This window comes from Bombus fervidus, chromosome 3 (assembly GCF_041682495.2).
Source record: "Bombus fervidus isolate BK054 chromosome 3, iyBomFerv1, whole genome shotgun sequence".
Lineage (NCBI taxonomy): Eukaryota > Metazoa > Arthropoda > Insecta > Hymenoptera > Apidae > Bombus > Bombus fervidus.
This window is the reverse complement of record NC_091519.1, coordinates 3,923,710-3,944,036: the sequence shown is the minus strand read 5'-3', so window position 1 is coordinate 3,944,036 and position 20,327 is coordinate 3,923,710. Positions and strand designations below refer to the sequence as shown.

The 20,327-nt window shown below is 36.0% G+C and overlaps 2 protein-coding genes across 11 annotated transcripts in view; one reads left to right on the top strand and one right to left on the bottom strand.

Moving 5' to 3' along the window:
• Positions 1–7,072, top strand: part of LOC139986011 (uncharacterized) — a 72,301-nt gene extending 65,229 nt beyond the window's left edge. For 7 of the 8 annotated variants that reach the window (XM_072000986.1, XM_072000983.1, XM_072000987.1 and 4 more), the window contains one exon: positions 445–7,072. In XM_072000986.1, coding sequence (XP_071857087.1) covers positions 445–1,649 — 1,205 coding nt within the window. In that variant the 3' untranslated portion in view covers positions 1,650–7,072. The remainder of the gene's footprint in view (positions 1–444) is intronic. The other variant, XM_072000989.1, reaches the window with a different exon arrangement.
• Positions 7,073–7,982: 910 nt separating this feature from the next.
• The window catches only part of Scar (wiskott-Aldrich syndrome protein family member 3 SCAR), a 34,628-nt gene continuing 22,283 nt past the window's right edge, over positions 7,983–20,327 (bottom strand). For 2 of the 3 annotated variants that reach the window (XM_072001018.1, XM_072001019.1), the window contains exons 2-9: positions 15,182–15,513; positions 14,772–14,925; positions 14,173–14,287; positions 13,849–13,881; positions 12,461–12,756; positions 11,940–12,250; positions 11,285–11,713; positions 7,983–11,042 (exon numbers count right to left, since the gene is read on the bottom strand). In XM_072001018.1, coding sequence (XP_071857119.1) covers positions 10,861–11,042; positions 11,285–11,713; positions 11,940–12,250; positions 12,461–12,756; positions 13,849–13,881; positions 14,173–14,287; positions 14,772–14,925; positions 15,182–15,455 — 1,794 coding nt within the window. In that variant the 5' untranslated portion in view covers positions 15,456–15,513 and the 3' untranslated portion in view covers positions 7,983–10,860. The remainder of the gene's footprint in view (positions 11,043–11,284; positions 11,714–11,939; positions 12,251–12,460; positions 12,757–13,848; positions 13,882–14,172; positions 14,288–14,771; positions 14,926–15,181; positions 15,514–20,327) is intronic. The other variant, XM_072001021.1, reaches the window with a different exon arrangement.

The window sequence follows — 20,327 nt, the reverse complement described above, 5'->3', positions numbered from 1 at the left end:
TGGCTTACATTATCACGTTTCATTCTGCTTCGAATACGTTCGATCATGCCGTTATCGTTTGTGGTTGAGAGCATAAGGGGAACGATACTTGCTATTACGATTGTGATTAATTTATAATTACAGAAAAGATTTTGAATGAAATATCGATTAAGCGTGCAAGGTATTCGTTGCAACGATATCCAAAACTTAGTAATCGTTTGTAATCTCAGAGGGAAAATGCTGACTTTGTGGATAAGATTACCTTGTGGGTAAGATTAAATATAAATAGAAAAATTTGTACGTGTAATTTAGAAGGGATTGTAATTCGTAAGAAAATTGTATGTTTCAACGAAAGAAAGAAGAATGCCCAAACGATAAACCTAGCACGATTGTCGTAAATACAAGTTCGAATTCTAGAATTTAGTCAAAGTTTTTGACAATCGAAACGATTGGCGAATGTCACAGAGTCCGCTAAGAGCGTGATGGACGTGCAGCTACAAGGAGCCTCCGAGGAGCGTGCCTCGTATTACGTGGGTGAGCTCGTGCGACGAAAGAGCGAGGGTAGCGACACGATGCCCTCGAAAACGGCTGCGGCGCAGTCGAGAGGCGCACCCTTGAGTCACCGAAGAGTTTCCTTTGACAACAATCAGGAGGCGAATGGCTTGGTGGCTGGCAACGTTGCGGAGAAAATCATTCGTTGCCGAAATAACAAGTGCAGTAACTCGGCCACCTTGGCCGAGGCGAGGAAGACCTACAAAAGCTGTCACAATTGTACCTGCCTGTATTGCTCGAGGGAGTGCAGAAGAGCGCACTGGCAGCGTCATCGGAGAACCTGCTTGCACTCCCGAGCTGGAAGCCTCTGCAAACAGGTGTTATCCTCCGCCAAGGAGGATCCCATCACGCTGAAACACATCTCGGCGTTGGCCAAGCGTGGCTACGCGTTCCACGGCCGTGGAGCGGTCAAGTGTTTCTTCTCGAGTCCAGAAGCGGCGGAGAAATTCATCGCAAACGGTTTCGTCGACTTAGGTGAACCCACGTACGTGCGATGGTCGGATTTGCTGGCCAGAGAGATGGGAGCGGAACTGTATGCCGAGGTGATCAGACTCTGCAAGTCGTACAATCCGGATACGAGGCTGGTGTTGTATGTGGCCGTTTGCGTGGTCAGCGAGGTGCCAACCAGTGGAGCGGTGAAATGGGAACGACAACTGGTATCCAGATGCGCGAAAATCCACTTGGACTCGGCGAACAGGCATCACACGTCTTCGTCATCCGCCTCGCCGCAGGGTAGGCAACAGTCCACGTCTCCCTGCAACATCACCCGAGAGATGGAGTCGCCGGAGATGCTGGTGCTTACCTCGCTGCCAGGCAATAACGGCCAGAACACGCCGAGGAAAATCCGGGAAATCAGTTTCACCAACATCCAGAGACAACTGAAACTAAGGGGCGTGTCACTCAGGAGGCACTTTCCGCAGGTTTACAGGAAGCTCCGTGCCTACGTGGATGGTACCGTGGATAAGTTCGCTCCGGTTACCATTTATCCGAGAGACCAGGCATCTGGTAAAAGTTTCATGTGCATCATCATGCTCGGTGTAGAACCTGAGCGCCTTCAGCTGCTTCCCACAGATTCCTCTAGGGTTAGAACCGTTGACATTAGCGTCGAGGAGGAATGAACGCCGAATAGAAGCTCTTAAGTACTCGCTTGTGCGATTTTTATTTTCTTTTTTTTTTTTTTTTTTACTAAATTAGTAGGAATAATCTTTTGCAGGCTACGATAGACGCGCGTGCAAGACGCGAGAAATATTCCGAGCTTCGTCTTCGGGTTTATATCCTTCGATGAAAGGAAAATACACGTAGCAGTCGCGAAACTGTGAGAGAAATAGCTGAAGGAAGCTCGTGGAATTCGATAGGAAATTGAATGAAAGTAAATCGTCTTTCGTGAAAAGATGCCGATTAGGATGGTCTTTCGGGAGAAGATGATTTAACAAATCGAGGACACGTCGAGGTGCTTGATATTCCACGACATTTCGTGTGAAGCAACGAACAAAATAACGTAGAAAAAATTAGACTATACGTTGCCAAACACTCTCGCCTTGATTCAGTTTTTCAGATAGATCTAATTGTGTATTTATAGTTTCTGATTAAAGCTCGTCGGGTACGCGTTACAATCGTTGGAGATGTTAGTTTACGCGTCATTTCGAAGATCAGGGACTATATATCGTAATTTCCATACGATGTCTGCTCGATTAATTATCGTAGATCGATAAACATTCAGTTCTATGGACACTTGCTGAGCGTGTTGTAATCAACATGTATCAGTTTCATCCGCGAATCTTATTCGTGGATCTTAGAGTATCTATCTCTGATTGCTTCGATATATCAAAAAATAAAAATCTCCTCGATTTGGTTGTTATTCTGTCAGATGTTTATTAGCAATTATATCGATTGTCGAACGAATCAACGAGCGATCTTGATAGAACAACGGTTCCTATCGATATTTTGATATCAAACTACAGTGGGATATACTGGAACGAACGTTATTGATTCCGAAATTGGTTTCTCATAGTTTTTATTCGTTCTAACATTTATGCATAATACATCAATACAATGAAATATGTATGTACACGTATCTAGAAATAGTCCATTCCAAATTCGCAGTCTCAAGCATAATTACCATTTAATACACCATTTAATAAACAGGAGAAATATAATACAAAAGCATTAAAGCGTAAAAATAGAATAAAATTAATTTATTCAACTTTTATGTATACTACGCGTTTGACTTTGAAAGGGATTAACAACAATATCTCCTTAGTTTAAGTTTAAGTTATGAAAAATCCTTGATGAAAGCATTTCGTTGTGATATCGACGATTTTTAGTGATAAACACTCTTCGTTGTAGCATAACCCACTGTATTCCTCGGAAAACTTTAAATTTGTTTCATTTTCCATTCAGGTTTCACGACAAAAATGTGAAATTAACGTAAAATCTTGCTGCATTCTCGAAAATAATTACTTTCTTAACGCATCGTTCGCATTATAATTAGAGAATTCCAATTATTCGTCTAATCTGTAAAAAAAGATGCTATTCAAACGCTCTACGTTCGACACGTCGTTTTCGAAAGTAACGACGAGAAGTATCTTGTTGTCCTTTCGTTCGATTTAATGTAGTTACAGTTGTATTTTTTGAATTTTATCGTATATATTATATATAAAGATTAAATCTCTCTCCGCGGTGCAGTCAGACTGTCTCGATTATGATTCAAGAAGATGCTATTCGAATCGATGGATCTCGAGTCAACCTGAACGCATCGACGATATAAAAAAGGCAAATGTAGATTGTGGAAGAGATTTTCGCAGTTTAATAGCTCCTTGCGGAAGATCCTCTAAAAATCCCAAGTTTCAAAAGTCTGTAAAACCTAACTAGCGACCGGTGTCCCTGAAAATAGAGAATTTCTACCGAGTAATCGTCTCGAGCTCAAATCCAATTACTATACCGTTTCCACAGACGCGATCTTTGTGCCAAAGCGTAGACCGTAATAAATTAATAATCTTTCGAATTAAGAAAGTAACCTGCGCGGATCACGATGGCAACAGGAATGAACGTCTGCAGGAAAGAAACATTCTAAGAATCTTGATCTCATGGACTAACTTTGTGGCATCGACGAACTCTCCGTTTAAAATAAAATAAACTCGCGTTTTTCTCTTTTCAACGAGATAAGATCGGGATACCAGTTTTACTTTTACGAAATTTCCTACATATTTTCTACATTTCCACGTAACGTCAGTGAAATTCGTTTTGCGACAAATAAACTTAATAAAGCAGCAAGATCGGACTGTCAAGGGAAACGATAATAGTGCCAACGTTAAAGTCACGAATACACGATGGTCGAATATATCTTGATTAGAGATGAAATTTTAATTTCATCGGTGAAATTATTAATTTACACGAAACCCTTGTAAATTACTCTGATGATTAATTGCAACAGATATACCAACGATAATAATTGAAGATGGCTGGATCAATGTTTGTTCTGCTGGCCATAATCTCAAATTAAAGGGATCTTAAACGTAATTTGTAGTGCCAATGATAGAATCTCTTGAGAAATTTGCAAATACGCGTGATAAAACCTCAGAGATATTACTCTTCTAGCTATACCGCATTTTAACAAAGATAAATTGTCAAAATCGGTTTTACAATTTGTCGTAGTATCTATTACATTCGGAGAATATCATCATGAAATATCACATATTTTGCTTTGTTTTCGATTACGATTACCTATGTTAAGGTCATCACTGTATTTTACTTTTCAGATATGCGTAGTTAGCAAACAGAGTATGTTTTAAGAAACGTATTTCATTCGAGTTGTCACAAGATGATCGAACGAATATTAAGTACATTAAGTATATTTGATTAGAAACGAAATGTCTAATTATCTCTTTAATGAAACGATACTATTCTTGTAAGAAACTAAAGTTGAACTGTTTCGTATAACAATGTAAGCTTTTTCAAAGCTACTTTTCTCTTGAAACAATCGATGAAATTAATATCTTTTCAAATTATATACATTGATAACGTCATACATACATATACGTATAAATATGTATATCCAGTTTTTTATCTAGCTAGAATTTTTTACTTGCAAAATTTATTTATTATATCTTTTGTAAGAAGCAAATATCGTTTACATTATATTGTTAGTGTTGCAAAATATAGTAGCTATATAATTTAACAATCAAACACATGTGTAATGTACGATAATTGCAAATTCTATTTTATAACGTTTGAACCTTGTTGCTTGAAAAATTTCCTATTGAGAAAATCGTGATTTCACTTATGTAGATATTAGTAATTCCGATTGTATTGAACATAAATAGTATTTGGAGAAAGTTATATTTGATATATGTATACTATAAAATTATTGAACTCTTGCCTTATATATTTTCATGTATCCCTTATGGCAAAGGAGACAACTAGGTATTCTACTTTTGATAAACCGCTGCTAATATTTAGCACACGAGATATCTATCTCAAACTTACATTACTCTCATCGAAATAATGTAGATGCTACGTATTTATAATATAATATATCAATTTATATGTGTGTGTATATATATATATATATATACATACATTCATTTTAACATTAATATAAATCATTAATCACATGACACGTTAATTAAATCAAAAGACACACCTCAATAGTAATAATAATAATTGCAAATACAAATCTTCTTTAACAAAGATATAAAGAGTCAACTATTCACACTTTTATAAGATATAATGCTTTCTCGGGTACTTGTATAAAGTATAATATAGTAACTGCATATTGTGCAATAACAGCTACTCATAGAAATATATGCTCACCGTGTACATGTAACAAATTCAATATATATTTATGAAATTACTAAATATACATACATATATATTTATATATCTAACTAACAGCAACATTTGAAAAATAGCAATAAAAGGAACGAGTAATGTTTTTTAAGAATCAGGTTTAGAAGAAAGATATTGATAGGTAAAGAAAGATTTATTCACATATTGTACGCTGTATAAAATGTTTTTTTATGAGATAAATAGGAACTAGAATTAGTAACTTCCCCGGGAGAGTGACTGAAAGTATTATAGTTTCTGATTTATTGTTTATAGTATGACATTATGACCTTAATGTTGACTGATGAGTGTCAATTTTTACTCTATATTTCGATACGAAGAAAAGTTCAATTTGAATAATTTTCACAGACCAACGTTTCGTTTAAATAGCAGCAACTTGTATGACGTAAATTTCTTAAAGTGATATTTCATAATAACAGATGGAGAGAATTGTTAAAGTGCTTAAATTGAATTGTTAAAGTATAAACAGGGAGGAATGCTGCCCTGAATACCTAAGTATCTATGTACTTGGTATTCCCTTAATTGTGCTAAATTGTTCGAAAATAAAAGTTCACTGATAGTAACTAAATGAAACTGTGACAGTGAGCAATCTCCTATCTGAGAACTGCCTCGGCGAACAACAAATCTAGCCATTTCGATTCGAATTAAAATACCCAAAAATTTCATCTTAATTAATAAGTCAACTAAATTATTCATATAGAATAGATTATTTAAAACAGATCGTTCTGATTATCATTTATAACTTAATTTGTTTGAACTCTATAAGATTCACAACATAATTTTGCAGTAATTAATAAACTTTTAATTTAATCCTAATTTTAGTTATAAAAGCAATTGGATGTGATTATTATTTTATCGTATTAGACAAATGTTTTTAACACACAAGGTAGCGCTTTGTATGTACAATAAAACATTTAAATTATGAAAAGAAAATTGATGATGAAAGTTGACATAATGTCTGAACAGACTGAATACTGTTAGCATAGATGAGAGAAATAAAGTAGTACAAAATTAATCGTTACGATTAAAATTTAATCAAACGTAAAATAATAATTTGATAATCGATAGTTTGTACTTTGTTCTCTTACTGTCATAAACAACTATATGAATTATGACACTTATTTGTTATTTTACGATACTTGGATCATTCGGTGAAACTATTTTAATTAGCACCGAGAGTACAGATATAAGTTTCGAAGAATCGACGAATCGATCGATTTGTAATATAGTTAATAAAAAATGAAGATAGTGTATTAATGCCACGAAAGTTAGTCCGCTGAGTTTTCGATAGTTCCTTTTACCTGTCTGTATTACGACATGCCACGAATGCGATTATTTCGATCGTACATTTAGTATATTTCTAAACTTATTGTTTATCACTTATCGTAGAAGACGCACATTTGTCTTACTCATCGCGTTCTGTGCGCAACGATCTTCTGATATTATGTAACAAAGGGATGATCTAATTTATACGACAAGAGAGAAGGAAGAGAGAGACGGTGATCGCATCCGTACGATCGATAATTTTATGAAAAATCTTTAGAAGTTTTGAATCGCTGATCGATATCCATATTTATATGTATCCTTACCGATTTATATATATTGTCGTAATGATTGACAGGGGCAAGGAAGCGCTCTTGTTCATTCAATTCCTTGCCTTTTATAACAAAAGAAAGAAAAGGAAAAAAAAAGAAAATGTAACGAGTGTGACGAAAAGTGCTTCAAACTATATTTATCGAAAAGCTGGTGCGGTCAAGTATGTTATAACGTGGAAGAAATTGGAGAAATTTCTTTTTATCCGAATCGATGATACGTTCTTCTTGTCGTTGGCAATTGACTGCTCAATGATCGAACGAGCAATTACGTATGTAGCTCGGGTGTAGTCACTCTAAACGTAACGTTATCGTTTCAACATCTATTTATCGGTGCTACCAATGCCTACCACTGTTTTCGCATCTGTGTATGTCTCAATTTTCCAAATAAAATGTTAATTTTATTATACCTGCCTGTCACTTCATATTTTACGAGATTTTGTGATAATGACTGTTACATTTATATAATTGATAAAAGCAAATACTTTAAAACATAGAGGATCAATAAAATTACATATTCTTACGGTGGTAACTTTTCAATATACCCGAATAACAATTCAAGTTTTTTTAATAATTGTTTATAGATACGAGATTTTTATTATATTTGTCTATTCGTATGATTTCACTTATCGATAAAGCGTCGTAAGATCTAATTGGTTGCAAATATGTACATGTTTTCAGATGTATCTTTTATGTCATAATTTTAAGCAATAAGTTCGTCTTTTAACAATGTTGTTTTTGGTGTTGTAAAAATAAAGATTTAATTTATAAATAAAACCATGTCTCTCCCTCTCTTTCTCCTTCCCCCTCTCTTATTAAAATAATAAAATAAAAATAAATTTTCATTTTTTAATAAATAATAAAATCGATGTGAAATGCAGTTCTTCGAATCCAACGACAAGCAGGCAACAAAAGTAACAGTTATTTCTAAAGTTTGTATAAAAGAGATCATTGTTAAAAAGCTAACTACCGTTTAATTGTGGATAACGAGCAGCGGAATAAACGATTCTCCGATGATTTATCAAAGTTTTTGATTTATTTGGCTCTGTACAGATTTGCTACAAATTTATTATTATTAATAATACCATCGTACAATTTTAATCGTCATAAAGTTATTGTGATTGAGTTTCTGTTTCACATACTGTTTATCATACACGATGAATGAAACCACTCTTATTGCAATGGATTTTGGAATACGCAAAACTAACGTTTCTATTTATCGTTACTGGAAATTCGTTATTTATTATTTCATCGATAGCCAAGAAGGACAGATAAAGAGCTTAACATTTTACTTTGCACCTTTAAAAAAATGTTAAACAGTGATGAGCGATTACGAGATTTGTAAGTAGAAACAACAGAAAAGAGGTACAAACAGTACGATTTCAATGTCTCCTTCCATCGTCTATTAAAGACAAAGATAATTCTCTTAATTAAGCTTTGGAATAACCATCTTATTTAGGTACAACAGCTTCGCAATAGTGTAGTACGCGACATCATCGCGGAAAGCACGATCGACGACATAATAATATACATTCATACAAAGTTGCACGATATTTAAGCTTACAACTGAAACGCTTTCTCAACGTTTCGTCGTGTTACAAAACAATTCTCCATAAATACTGTGTCGTAGTTGGCGAAGTAGCTAAAAGTATATACCTACGGCTAATAGTCTTACGCTTAATAAATTTATATTGCGAATTATATTATCTTTGTGTGTGTGTGTGTGTGTGTGTGTGTGTGTGTGCGTGTGTGTGTGTGCGCGCGCGCGCGTGTGGGTGTGGGAGGTGTATAAACGTAGTACAAACTGATCAACTGTTCATTACATTATTAATACTATTATTATTATTATTATTATTATTATTATTATCATTTTTATTATTATTATTATTTCTACTATATAATGGCGTTTTGACTATATTTTAAAATCATTTGAATGTACACGTATCGTTGCCGGTGAATTGTATGCTACATTATTGTGGAGCCATCCAACTTTAGCTCTTAAACCTCGCACACTTTATACAAGATAAAACGCTGCTCCTTTTAAAGCTAGCGAAAATTATTAGTAAATATAAATTACTTTTCACGCGGTTCGAGTCAATCGAACATCTTTCGTACATAATAAAAGAAAAAGTGCTAATTCAACCAACTAACCAACTAACAAGAGGCATCTCCTGACTTCAGTCTTTCTTAGACAACGAAGACTTCCTCTTATCTCTTTAAACATTTAGGTAACGTTCGGAAACTAGAGGGATAAAAACAAATTTCCTGAACACTTCTTATCGTTCGAGCGTATAAGATTATACAATAATCTTAACGATCACTGTGTGTGTATGTGTGTGTGTGTGTGTTTGTTTGTTTGTGTATAATGTTTATGTATACATATATACCATATCTTACCAATAGTCATCATATTTCGCCAACATCGATGCAAAATAAATCACAATAATTTTTTCCCTTTTACGCTTAAAATTGGCAACTGTAATCCTCATTGCAACATTAGTATATTATATTCTTCCGTTAAATGCTAAAAAATATGAATCCTCTCACTCATTCGGTAATTACATTGTCCTTAGATATTACAAGTAAATAGAGTATTTTGGTTTTCGACACCTCGCTGATAAAAAGGACATTTCATACCTCGCGATGTCGCTTTTATTGTGGTCGCGACATGGAAGATCGTTTGAAAACGTAGAAAAAATTGGGAAACTTCTGTTTATTACTCTCGTTGTGATAGAGCGCGCATACATATACCTATCTAGTAGACAAGCATACAAAAACATTTAAGATACAGGTATTTTACAGGCTTAAACACGAAAATGAGAACAAAAGTATTAGCTTTGAATTTGGTTTAGTTTACGTACAATACACATTTTCAGGAGCAATGCATTATAACACATATAGAACAGTTGCTTGTCTTAGGTAAGGACTTACACATATCGTCATAGCAACGTGGACGATCGGATCTCTGAAATGAAAACTCAAATTTATTCCGTTATACGGTATTGATATTATCATGGAATGTGTCCGAAAGAAATCACTTCCTCTATGATCGACATCGAGCAATGATAGGAAATCGTTTCATGTGCGTATCTTCTTCGCTCGCTGTCCTTTATACTACTCGAGATAATTTGCTGTACGTTCGTTGAATTCTGCTTAAAGATCGGAGAATCGAAAAAAACATGCATTTATATATATATATATTTCGTAAACTTTCATACTTTTATTTGTAACAGTAAAACAAAGTGGAAGCGTCTGTAGGTAAAGGAAAAGTGTATTTTATATAGCTCCTCAAAAATATTCTAAATTTACACGAACTCTTAAACTCTTATTACATGCACTTTGTAGACTCTCCTTCAATAAATTAAAGATCTGGCTGACGATTCCTAGAATCGTCTGAGAAAAGCTGAATGTTTCTCTCTATCATAATCTTCAGATAGATAAATGCTATAAATTGAGCTTGTAATTAACGCGAAAACAAATTTCTTTTTATTTAGTTAATACAAAAAAAAAATTATTAAATATTTATTCGTGACAAAAAAGAGAATATTCTTGTTAAAAGTGACAAATGGTGTATAATAAAAATAACCACTGTTATAACACTACACAGTTACACTTTTAACGATATTACTTATAATAATTCGTGTTTGTATGCTCTCTTGAGCAACGAAATTCGCTGGTTTTCTTTCTACTTTCAAATTAAGTGCCTCTTCGTTATACACCAATTACATCAATCATCGGATCATGTTATTTCTATTCGACATCTATGCGCAAACAAAGCGTGTTGCTTGTCCGACGAGCAACAGAATTGGAACTTTCGTTGAAAACGAACGAAACGAAAGAATCGTCAGCCATTTTTCTATGAGGCAGTTGCGGTAGAGGGAAGTGAGCTGGGTCACGCGAGATTCGTTTCCTGCTCGCCCCATCCCTCGCTATCGCATTCGCTCTCCGATGCTGAGTCACTGTCGCTGAACTCCACAGCAACGCGTCGTGCCAATATGGATGCGACATCGTTCAATGCGTTCACGCGTTCCACTTCCTTCTGTTCAATCTTCTCTACTTTACGTAATTTTATTCCTGGAAGAATGAATAGATTTTTAATCGTGGTATATTTAGCAAACTGTATTAATTTTAATCCTTTTAAATTCAAAGTGTAACGTTATATCGTAAAAGTTTTATTGAAAGATTGTAAGTAAGCTAAAATAAAGTTAAATAAATCTAGCATTTAGAGCAAATTATATCTATTATAAATCTATCATATAAAACAAATAGGAATAATGAGTTAATATTGATTATCCGAATGATAATAAGGTAATTACCATCTCTAATTGCTTTAAGTAGATCATTCCGCGGATCGACGAGGGGGATGTTCGGATTAACAGGCTTCCTCAATTGTCCATCCACAATGTTCTTCAAAGGTTTCAGGGGTTTCAACTTGGGTGGGTTAGTTGCTATCATTTTAGCAATATCGCCATTGGTCAATGGCACAGGGGGCGATGGTCCGTTAGCAACAGGCGGTGGCGGAGGTGGCGGAGGTGGAGGTGGAATATTACACGGTGGAGAAATAGGTCTAGGTGGTGTGGGATCAGGAGTCGGAGGTGGAGGTGGCAAGTCTTGCGGAGCAGGGTCGGTCTCATCTGTTCCTATTTGTGTCGAATGATTTGGAGGAGTAGGCGTAGAGTGATGACTGGGTAGCGGACTATTTGAACGACTTCCGTTCCTATTCAGTAGATGTGACGGTATTGAACCTGAAATAAATAATTAAGAAAATTAATTAGTTAGTAACTTAATAAAAATAAATGTTTGAATCTCGTACTCTCTAATGATAGTTTAAATGTCTTCAATCTAAAACTTAATTTCAATTGAACCGGTTCGCAACCTCAAACCGATTAGATGAAACTCGAAGATACTCTTCAAAAATCTTGACCCTTTTTGCGATATGACGGTATTGAATATAAATATTAACGTAATTACCATTCATAGGAGGAGAGGACATGGTTTCACCAGGAGGCGGAGGTGGTGGTGGTAGAGTATCTCTACCAGTACTCATCGATCTTCCTCGTGTTGGAGTATTGTTAGCAGAGGCTACAGTAGGTGTCGAATTGCTAGAAGTATTGCTTGGCGGAGCTGGTGGTGGTTGCGATGGTCGTGATCTACCACTTCTGCTTGGAGTACTTTGACCACCAGGACTCTGGTACGTTTCGCTACCCGCTTGCCCTTGACCTGTGCCATAATGTGAGCCGTACAAGTTGTCTTCATAGCCCTGAGCCACGTAATTTGCCACCCTGTTTTCAAAAAGAAAAGAAAAGATCAATTTTCAGAAATATAGAAATCCCATTTTCCAATAACGCTGTAATATTTCAGTATTGTATAATCTACACAGAAAAGTCATAAGTAGCAAGAGAAAGCATTCGATAAAGATTTTCATGTGTAGGAACAAACAAACTGTTGCATCGATCAAACACTTCTCACGATCATTGTAGAAAATTACGAACCTATAATGATCGGAAGAAGGAGGACTGTACAGGTGTTGTTCCTCCGGTGGATAACTTCGTCTAAGTTCAATGCTGTTTGGCCTAGGTGGCCGTGGTTCGGTCATCACCATTCCCAGTAACGATTCATCAGGTATATTGTGAGGTGCTCTGTATTGAACACCTTGCGTTGGCATAATGTACTCGCCATGACCAACGGCTAACTGTCTTTGCCTTTCTCTCGTATTATGCGGTTGCCTTATACGCTTCTTATGCCTGCCACCGCCACCACCACCACCCTCGTTCCGAGGCCTATGAGGCTGCACGGTAAAAATTCTATATTAAATGGCTGCCTTATTGCAGAGTAACAGCAAAAGTGCAAGACAAGCTTAATTTATCAATCAGATATGACTCAATGCTTGATCCAGTATTTGTTTTATCGTATGCTTAAGTTATGCAAGATATTTTATAATCTACTAGCATACTTTCAAGTTTGTTTCAAATTTTTAGAAAAAACAGGATCAACCACTGGACACGAGAAGATTTGTAGGAAATAAAAGTAGTGATTTTCTTTACGAAGCTTCGTTATCTATCCAAGAAAATATTGATCGATTAAAGTGAAGACAGATAAAAGAAAGTTTACTGTATATCGTATTAAACATTTCAGATTGAATGTTTTTTATACATATCAATTGAAGGTTTGAGAAGCTGCTTCTAACGTGTCCACAATTTTATTTCCTACAACGTGAAATATGACAAATCAAAAATAAAAATAATCCTGAAATGATCAGAGATCGTGAGACTTCGTATCGATATTACAAGATGGCTCGATGAATGATAATGATAGACTTCTATTCAGTACATCCAAAAGTTGCATGACTGGCACAAAACGACATTACAAAGTGATCGACAAAGTGACATGGTTGTGAAACGAACTATTCGACTTTGACAAACAATTTGTCTTACAGAAACAGGGGTGCCAGACAAGGATTCTTCTGCGTAGATTGAACGTCGTTTTTAAACCAATAAACTTGCATGTGAAAGAAAGTTATGGAAATGAAAACTTAGAACGGAAATTCTTATTTGAATTTAAAGAAAAGAGAAATAAGAGAGAAAGTCACATAAGAAACAAACGTATCATTCGGTCTACGCAATAAAAAATTCTTTGCCAAGGACGAACATTACAGAACGTGTTTGGTTTGATGTCATTGGCTAATCCTAGCAATGTAAACTACAAACTTTCAAAGCGAGCATCTATCAGCGCAATCTCTATCAGCGCAAAAAGGTCGGTTAATGAAAATCCACAAAGAAGTGAGCTTTATTATGTATGAGTGAGTGGTTGGCGATCGATAATTCATTAGAACTGGATAAGGGTAATAAAAAAACTACAAAGATCCAAACCATCGACTTGCCTCTCTGAACGGTTCGGCATATTCAGACTCGGTCTATAACGAAGGGGACATTTTCAATCGTTAGAATCGCATGTATGTTAGCATATAAAAGTAGAAAAAAGAACTATTGTATCGTGTTACAGCGCACCTCGAAAAGTGTTAGTTAATCACATGTGCATAATATATTTTGATTATATTTTCCATAAATACTAAAAGAATAACATAATTCAAGAACAGTCTTATCCTGTGTCTAAGAACAAAAAAAAAAAAAAATAAATAAATAAAGGAGAAAATCGAGGTGCACGTATATATAACAAAGTGGAAAGGAGGCAAAAATTTTCTTACCTTTTTCCCTCGATCGTGTAATTTCTTTTCCGTATCCTTGAGCATTTCCTGACTCCAGAGATCGAAGAAATAATTCGGATCTGTGTAAAATTTCAGTCCATCCTTACCGTCCTCTCTAAAATCGACATAGAATTTTATTCGTTTGTATTTTATCTTTTACCTATTGTACAAATTACTTTTGCATTATTTAAAAAACTAATATTTTACACAAGAATCTGAAGCTCTAATATCGTAATAGGTAAATTTTTTGCGCACATTTCAAGATGTTTTGTATTTTTTCTACTTACACGGTACCTGCTAAATAAGATAACCAATTAGTTTTGTTTCACTAAATAAACAAGACAATCAGATATCTTTCTTAGCAATAACAATAAATTTTTCTCCCTATAAGGAGATAATAGGAGTTTTTAATATTTTTTGGAAGCTTTTATATTTTAATAGTTTCTAATATTTTTAATTAAACTTAATAAACTTCAAATTGGATCTCAAATAATACCGGAAATTGTGTTTGATAAAAATTACTTCAAATTATAATTATAAAAAATTATAGTTATATAATATAAAACTATATACTAATATAGTTAAAAAGACTGAAGTACCTATAAACATTAAGTTTATCAAGAGGCGGTGGTGTGTCACATTGATGATAAGTTTCTAACATCGCCGTTGGCATGGTGTCCCTGGAAACAACTTGTTGGTCGAACACCACTGAACTCTTGAACGCTTTCCTCATGTGTATATCTTGTAACGAGACTGGAACGAAAAATTATAACGATAATGCATTTTGCAAATTTACAACAAATATGCAATAATAAATTTCTTACACTGTTTCTTCCTTTTTTTTTTTTTTTTTTTTTTTTTTACACAACATGCCTATATACCACGTCTTTTAAAGAAAAATGATATGTCTATGTACATGTATTTTATTCTATGCTTGGATCATGTCGTTCCTAATACGGTGTTAAAGGATTAATCATAGGCTGCCTAATTAATCAGGTAATTAACGAACCTTCTTCGACGTTACTGTCAAGCTGAGTAACTTTCACAGCTAGTCGATCTATCCTGGCCTGCAAGGAGTTGGCCCTATCGCTCAAGCCATGAGCCTCCCTCGCGAGCTCACCGAACAAATCCTCGGCGTGCCTGGACAGACTAGACAATTGCCTGATCGTGTTGGCCAGCGTGCCATTCGTTACAGCCTCTAACTCCGAGGGCAGAGGAAAATTCTCGGGAATAGTACCGCGTGCGACGAGCACCGGTTCCACCAGTCGCTTTGGAAGCGGCATTTTCTTTTCAGATGCCTTTTACCTTCCCTTCAAAGATCACTCACCGCTTTCTAAAGACCTGCAACAATCACACATTTCAATAACTACATATATCTGGTGATTAATTTGAGATTATTTATAGTTGGCGCAAAGAAAAATATTCTTCCTTTCATATTTCCTATCCAAAATCGTAGTATTCAGTTTAGAACTAGTACTAAAACAAGAAAAGATGTAATAAAGATATAACAATGTAGTCGATAGCTTCTTCGATTCATCGAAGGAGCACAAATGTTTGTATCGCGTCAGGAAGAAACGCGCGGATGGTCGTGGTTTCGATTCGTGGAACAGTCGGAACGAGCCGGGAAGTAATTTGCAACGGAGTAGGCTCGAGTGCAAAGACGACACTCGACGCTCTTTGTGCGCGAACACATCCTCTCTGCAGGTATCGAAAGTCGTTAGCGGAATGAATATTCGATCTTTCAGGGGTTGCACATTAGTGCAACCCATCTAACGTGCTCGCCCAACTTGATCTTTTCATTTTGCAAACCCGGACACCGATCGAACGACGCCGATATCGGCGACGGAACGTGCTTCGATTAATTGAAACACGAGTTAATTGAAATGCTAATGATTCTGAAATCTTGTCGGAAAGTTCGTAATTAAGCATACTGTGTGCACCGGTGATATTTTCGTGTAAACGTTACGGTCAAAGTCGTTAATTTCGCGTTAAATTACCCTTGACCGAGACGACGCGGAAATACCGAGTGAACGGTGTACGAAAATTCCGTTTCCTTTTTCCTCCTTTTGCTTTTTCTTCGTTTCTCTTCTTCTTCTTCTTCTTCTTCTTCTTCTTTTCCTTCTTTTTAGGAGGAAGACGACATACGAGCAGATCGTTACAAACGATCGAAAGAGACATTTATCATGAGTTGGATGAGTAATGGAATTGTTATTGCAGGAAGTCGTTCTCGTTCCCAGCTGACCACGAGATGTGTTTTACTTCGCTATCGTGAACCATGTTTTGTTTGTTGTGTATACAATTAATAAACTGTGCGTACAAAAATTATAGTTGTCCGCATGGATTTTTGTCGAATATGTGGCGGCACTCTTTTAAGAAATTTGTAAACTTTTTGTACGTCAATCTTGCGAATTAAAGTATCGTCGCATTTTTCGAATCATGTCCAAATCATCCAATTGAAGTGTAACAATCTCTCGTGACCGGTATATGTACCTTCCAATCGACTGAACAAATTCTAACGAGTGCAACGACTGCAGCCTCGCCTTGACTCCTTTCCTTTCCTCGCGTGTTCCCCTCTTCGCTATCCCATTGGCCCCGATTAACTTGCCCCGGTTGTTGCCTCTTATCGTTCGCTGCAACTCTCTCAGGGTCAACACGCGACGATAATTAGCAGCTACGAACTGGTCGTGCGTAAGGGGTATTAGCCCTCGGCGCGAACCGTACCAGAAACGGTGAGAAACTCGCTGCGTAAATAACGTATTAGACAACACGTGAGCGTACAACAAACATCTCAGAGATAGAACGCCCGCTTCCTTTTTTCTTTATCTATAACATGCGATTAAGAGATTAATAGAAAACACGAGGCTGTTATCGAAAGCAAAAATGTTCCATCGTACGCGCTGTTTCCGATATAACGCGGCGGGTAAGAAATTGCTTCGAACAAACGATGTTTTAATACTTTTAGTTTTTTGTAGTGTTTGTTCCTCTTATTTCTTAAAATTTAAATTCTGTCTAAAGCAGCTTTGAAATATCTGGCAGGGTCGATGATACGATCATGGCCAAACGAGGATAGCGATGAATGTACCGTTATTTTTCCATTGATACTTAATTAGCAATTTAGTAAGCATAAGTCACACGTTTAACACCTAGATTCACTAGATGTTGGTTTAGCTATGGAAAAGATATGACCGTTGTTTCTCAAATCAAACCGACTTCCAACTTTGAAGGATACTTCTGATTGTGGTACATTCTACATTTCTGACAAGTAAAATCATTAATTTTTGCAGTGGCACTTTTACGAAGTACCTACTTTTAATTAAGAGGGACACGGGAAAACTCGGTTTTATTCACCCCTCGTTAAAAGTCCCTGTACTAACTCTTTGTATCACTTATGAATGTGTAACTGAATAAAAGCCTCGGGTGGCGCAATGTGGGGTTGGCCAAGCCCTTCTTTTGCTTTCTGATCCCTTTGTTTTTAGAGATCGTTGCTCGGATACGTTAGACGGAATACTATAACGCCGAGGTTGCTTTAACGATATCCTTTTATCCCTGCGGACTTTCGCTTATCCACGTTCATCTAAGTTTTAATCTAAGACGGTTAAATACACGCCTTTTTTTGTAGTTCGTGATAGAGAGAGAAGATCTAATTATAAAATAAATACGTCACGGTACCTACATGAGTATTTTGTAAAGCATTACATTTTTTTAACGCACCCTGCATGTAGTATATTATCGTGTATATTTCCACTTGACGTGGAAAGTGTAAGCGTTCGTGCGAACGGATCAACAGAAGTATCGTTACTAAGGTTTATGAAACCTTTCGAAAGAAGTCGTGTCGACATGTGGGCCGACATTTACGCCGTACAATTGTATATTATCTGCCGCGAAGAAATAGAAAGTCGCTTGCAATGATTTCTTCTGCTCGAGGTTTCTGTTACGTTCATTTGACTTCGTGTGTTGGGTAAAGGTTAGACAAGATACAGACAGAAATTTCACACATGACTCCTTTAGCTTTATTACATCCATCGAATTATTTATAAGCTCATCGTATCAAAAGGGAAAGCTAAATTTGGGCAAGTTTATAAAGAATTGTTATCTGCAAATTTAAAATTAAAAAAACTTGTGTACTCTTTGTCTATAGAAAATATCGCAGATACCTCGTACAGCTGAGTAAACGTCGTGATGTGAGGTTTTAAATTAATAGAGGTTTAATGAAAAGAACTTTTCCTTTCTTCTAGATTATCTAAATCGCGATAAAAAAGCGTACAAAATGCTAATTAAATATTATGCGATAGTAAATGTTGCATTTGCATGAACAGGTTGAAACAAAGAATATATCTATGCGCTATCGCGAATACGTTATAATTACATCGCATAGAAACCAGTTCTTACTCCGCCTTATCCGTTTTTCACTAGTCCGCAGATTAATCTCGAGATTTTAACGTTCATCGATCCACCCACCCATGCGAGCCTGCTCGCTTGCAACGTACATATTAGATCGTACGTTTCCCCGATTTCCATCTAAGAAAAGTCTCATCCAATGCTGTTGTACCAGCAAAGTAAATAAATTCCTTGCAATGGTAACCATGGTTTCCTTCGCTCGGTAATGAGCTTTGTATGAGTTGAAATATTCGCCGTATTACCACCATTTATCGTTTCAATCTACCGTTGAAAACCAACAATTTACCTGTTTCGCGTTTTGTGTTTTGTATCGCGGTAAGAATTTCTGTCCTGGCCAATCAACTTTTAAACTTCTTCTGACCATGCTCTGTTTATCGACCTTATCGTTCTATGAAGCAATAACATAGTATCATAATCTTCATTGTGTATATTATCAACCTATTAATCCTATAAACGTGTTCTTTCTAGTCAGATCGTCGAACATTACACTAAAATCCGGAACACAATGGAACAACGATTCCAGTGGAATAGACTATACTAGATTATACGAGCATAACATGAGTCACCTAAACCACGTTCAACCTTCCAGCCCTGTAGATCTGCACTTTATACACGCTCCTACGCATTCGATGCCAAGCAGTGATTTACTGATTCAGCACGAGCTTGGGCGAGAGCGGGACGACACCAGCACCGTTACCAGCAGCGACCGATACATCGTACGGCGACGTTTTCCGTCGAAAACGAATCACGTTCTCATCGATCCACATATAACGAGTATACCACCGCGGGAAACGCGTCATTAAGGATTCCACGGGTAATTGCCTAACGACTCTGTCATGGCTGATTCTATAGAATTTCCCGCTTCAAAACACTGAAACATAGTGCGTTTCGTGGTAGCACAGTGGTCGAAGAAAGTGAATTATTTGCATAAAGTTTGTGGTAAATTACTGTAGTTCGTACGATAAGCGAAATTAACATTATGTTACTTGGCTATTTTACTTCTTCCTGTTTGAAATTTATTAAGGGATTTCAATAATATGTACATGACGATAGTATTTGCGATAGTATCTATTATACGTAAATTTACGAAATTTGTTAACTGTAGGAAAACACAATTGAGTTGAAAATAACTTAAATAACGTAATCTAAAGTTTTCTTTATACTTTACAAATTTAAGTTATAGTCTCAATTTTTAGCAGACATAAAGTCACATTTTCAGAAATTTTGTTCCACATTTTTGACTTGTCCATTTTATGAAATATTGTTCCCTTTCAAATCGCATCATTAATAGCAGGCCATTCTGTATGTAAAAATCTCGTGTAAATAAAATATTGTTAAGTTAGGAGGATCTTTCTATTCGTCATAGTATGGAGATTTGTTCATTCAACGACCACTGAATGAAGCTTTGAGCCAGTACTCGTGATCGTCTTGCGTAAATCGAGCAAAATTTAAAGGTTACTCTTACGCTCGTCTAAGCTACTACACTATTTAGTCAGAGTACTGGTTACAGAGAATTCATCTTTTTCCCCTGGTTACTTTATGAAACACGTTAACCGACATTGATATGGCGAATAAAGTATCGAAGGATTATGTTTCTAAATGATTTAAGAGAACGAGAATATCGAAAATTTTCCATCAAGTTGCATAGTCACACTTTTACGTTTGCATCATTGTGTACGTAACTTATCTCTGACATTAACAGTCATGATAAGTACAGACCTCTTCAATCTGGAACTAAATTCCAAACTTATCGCTGA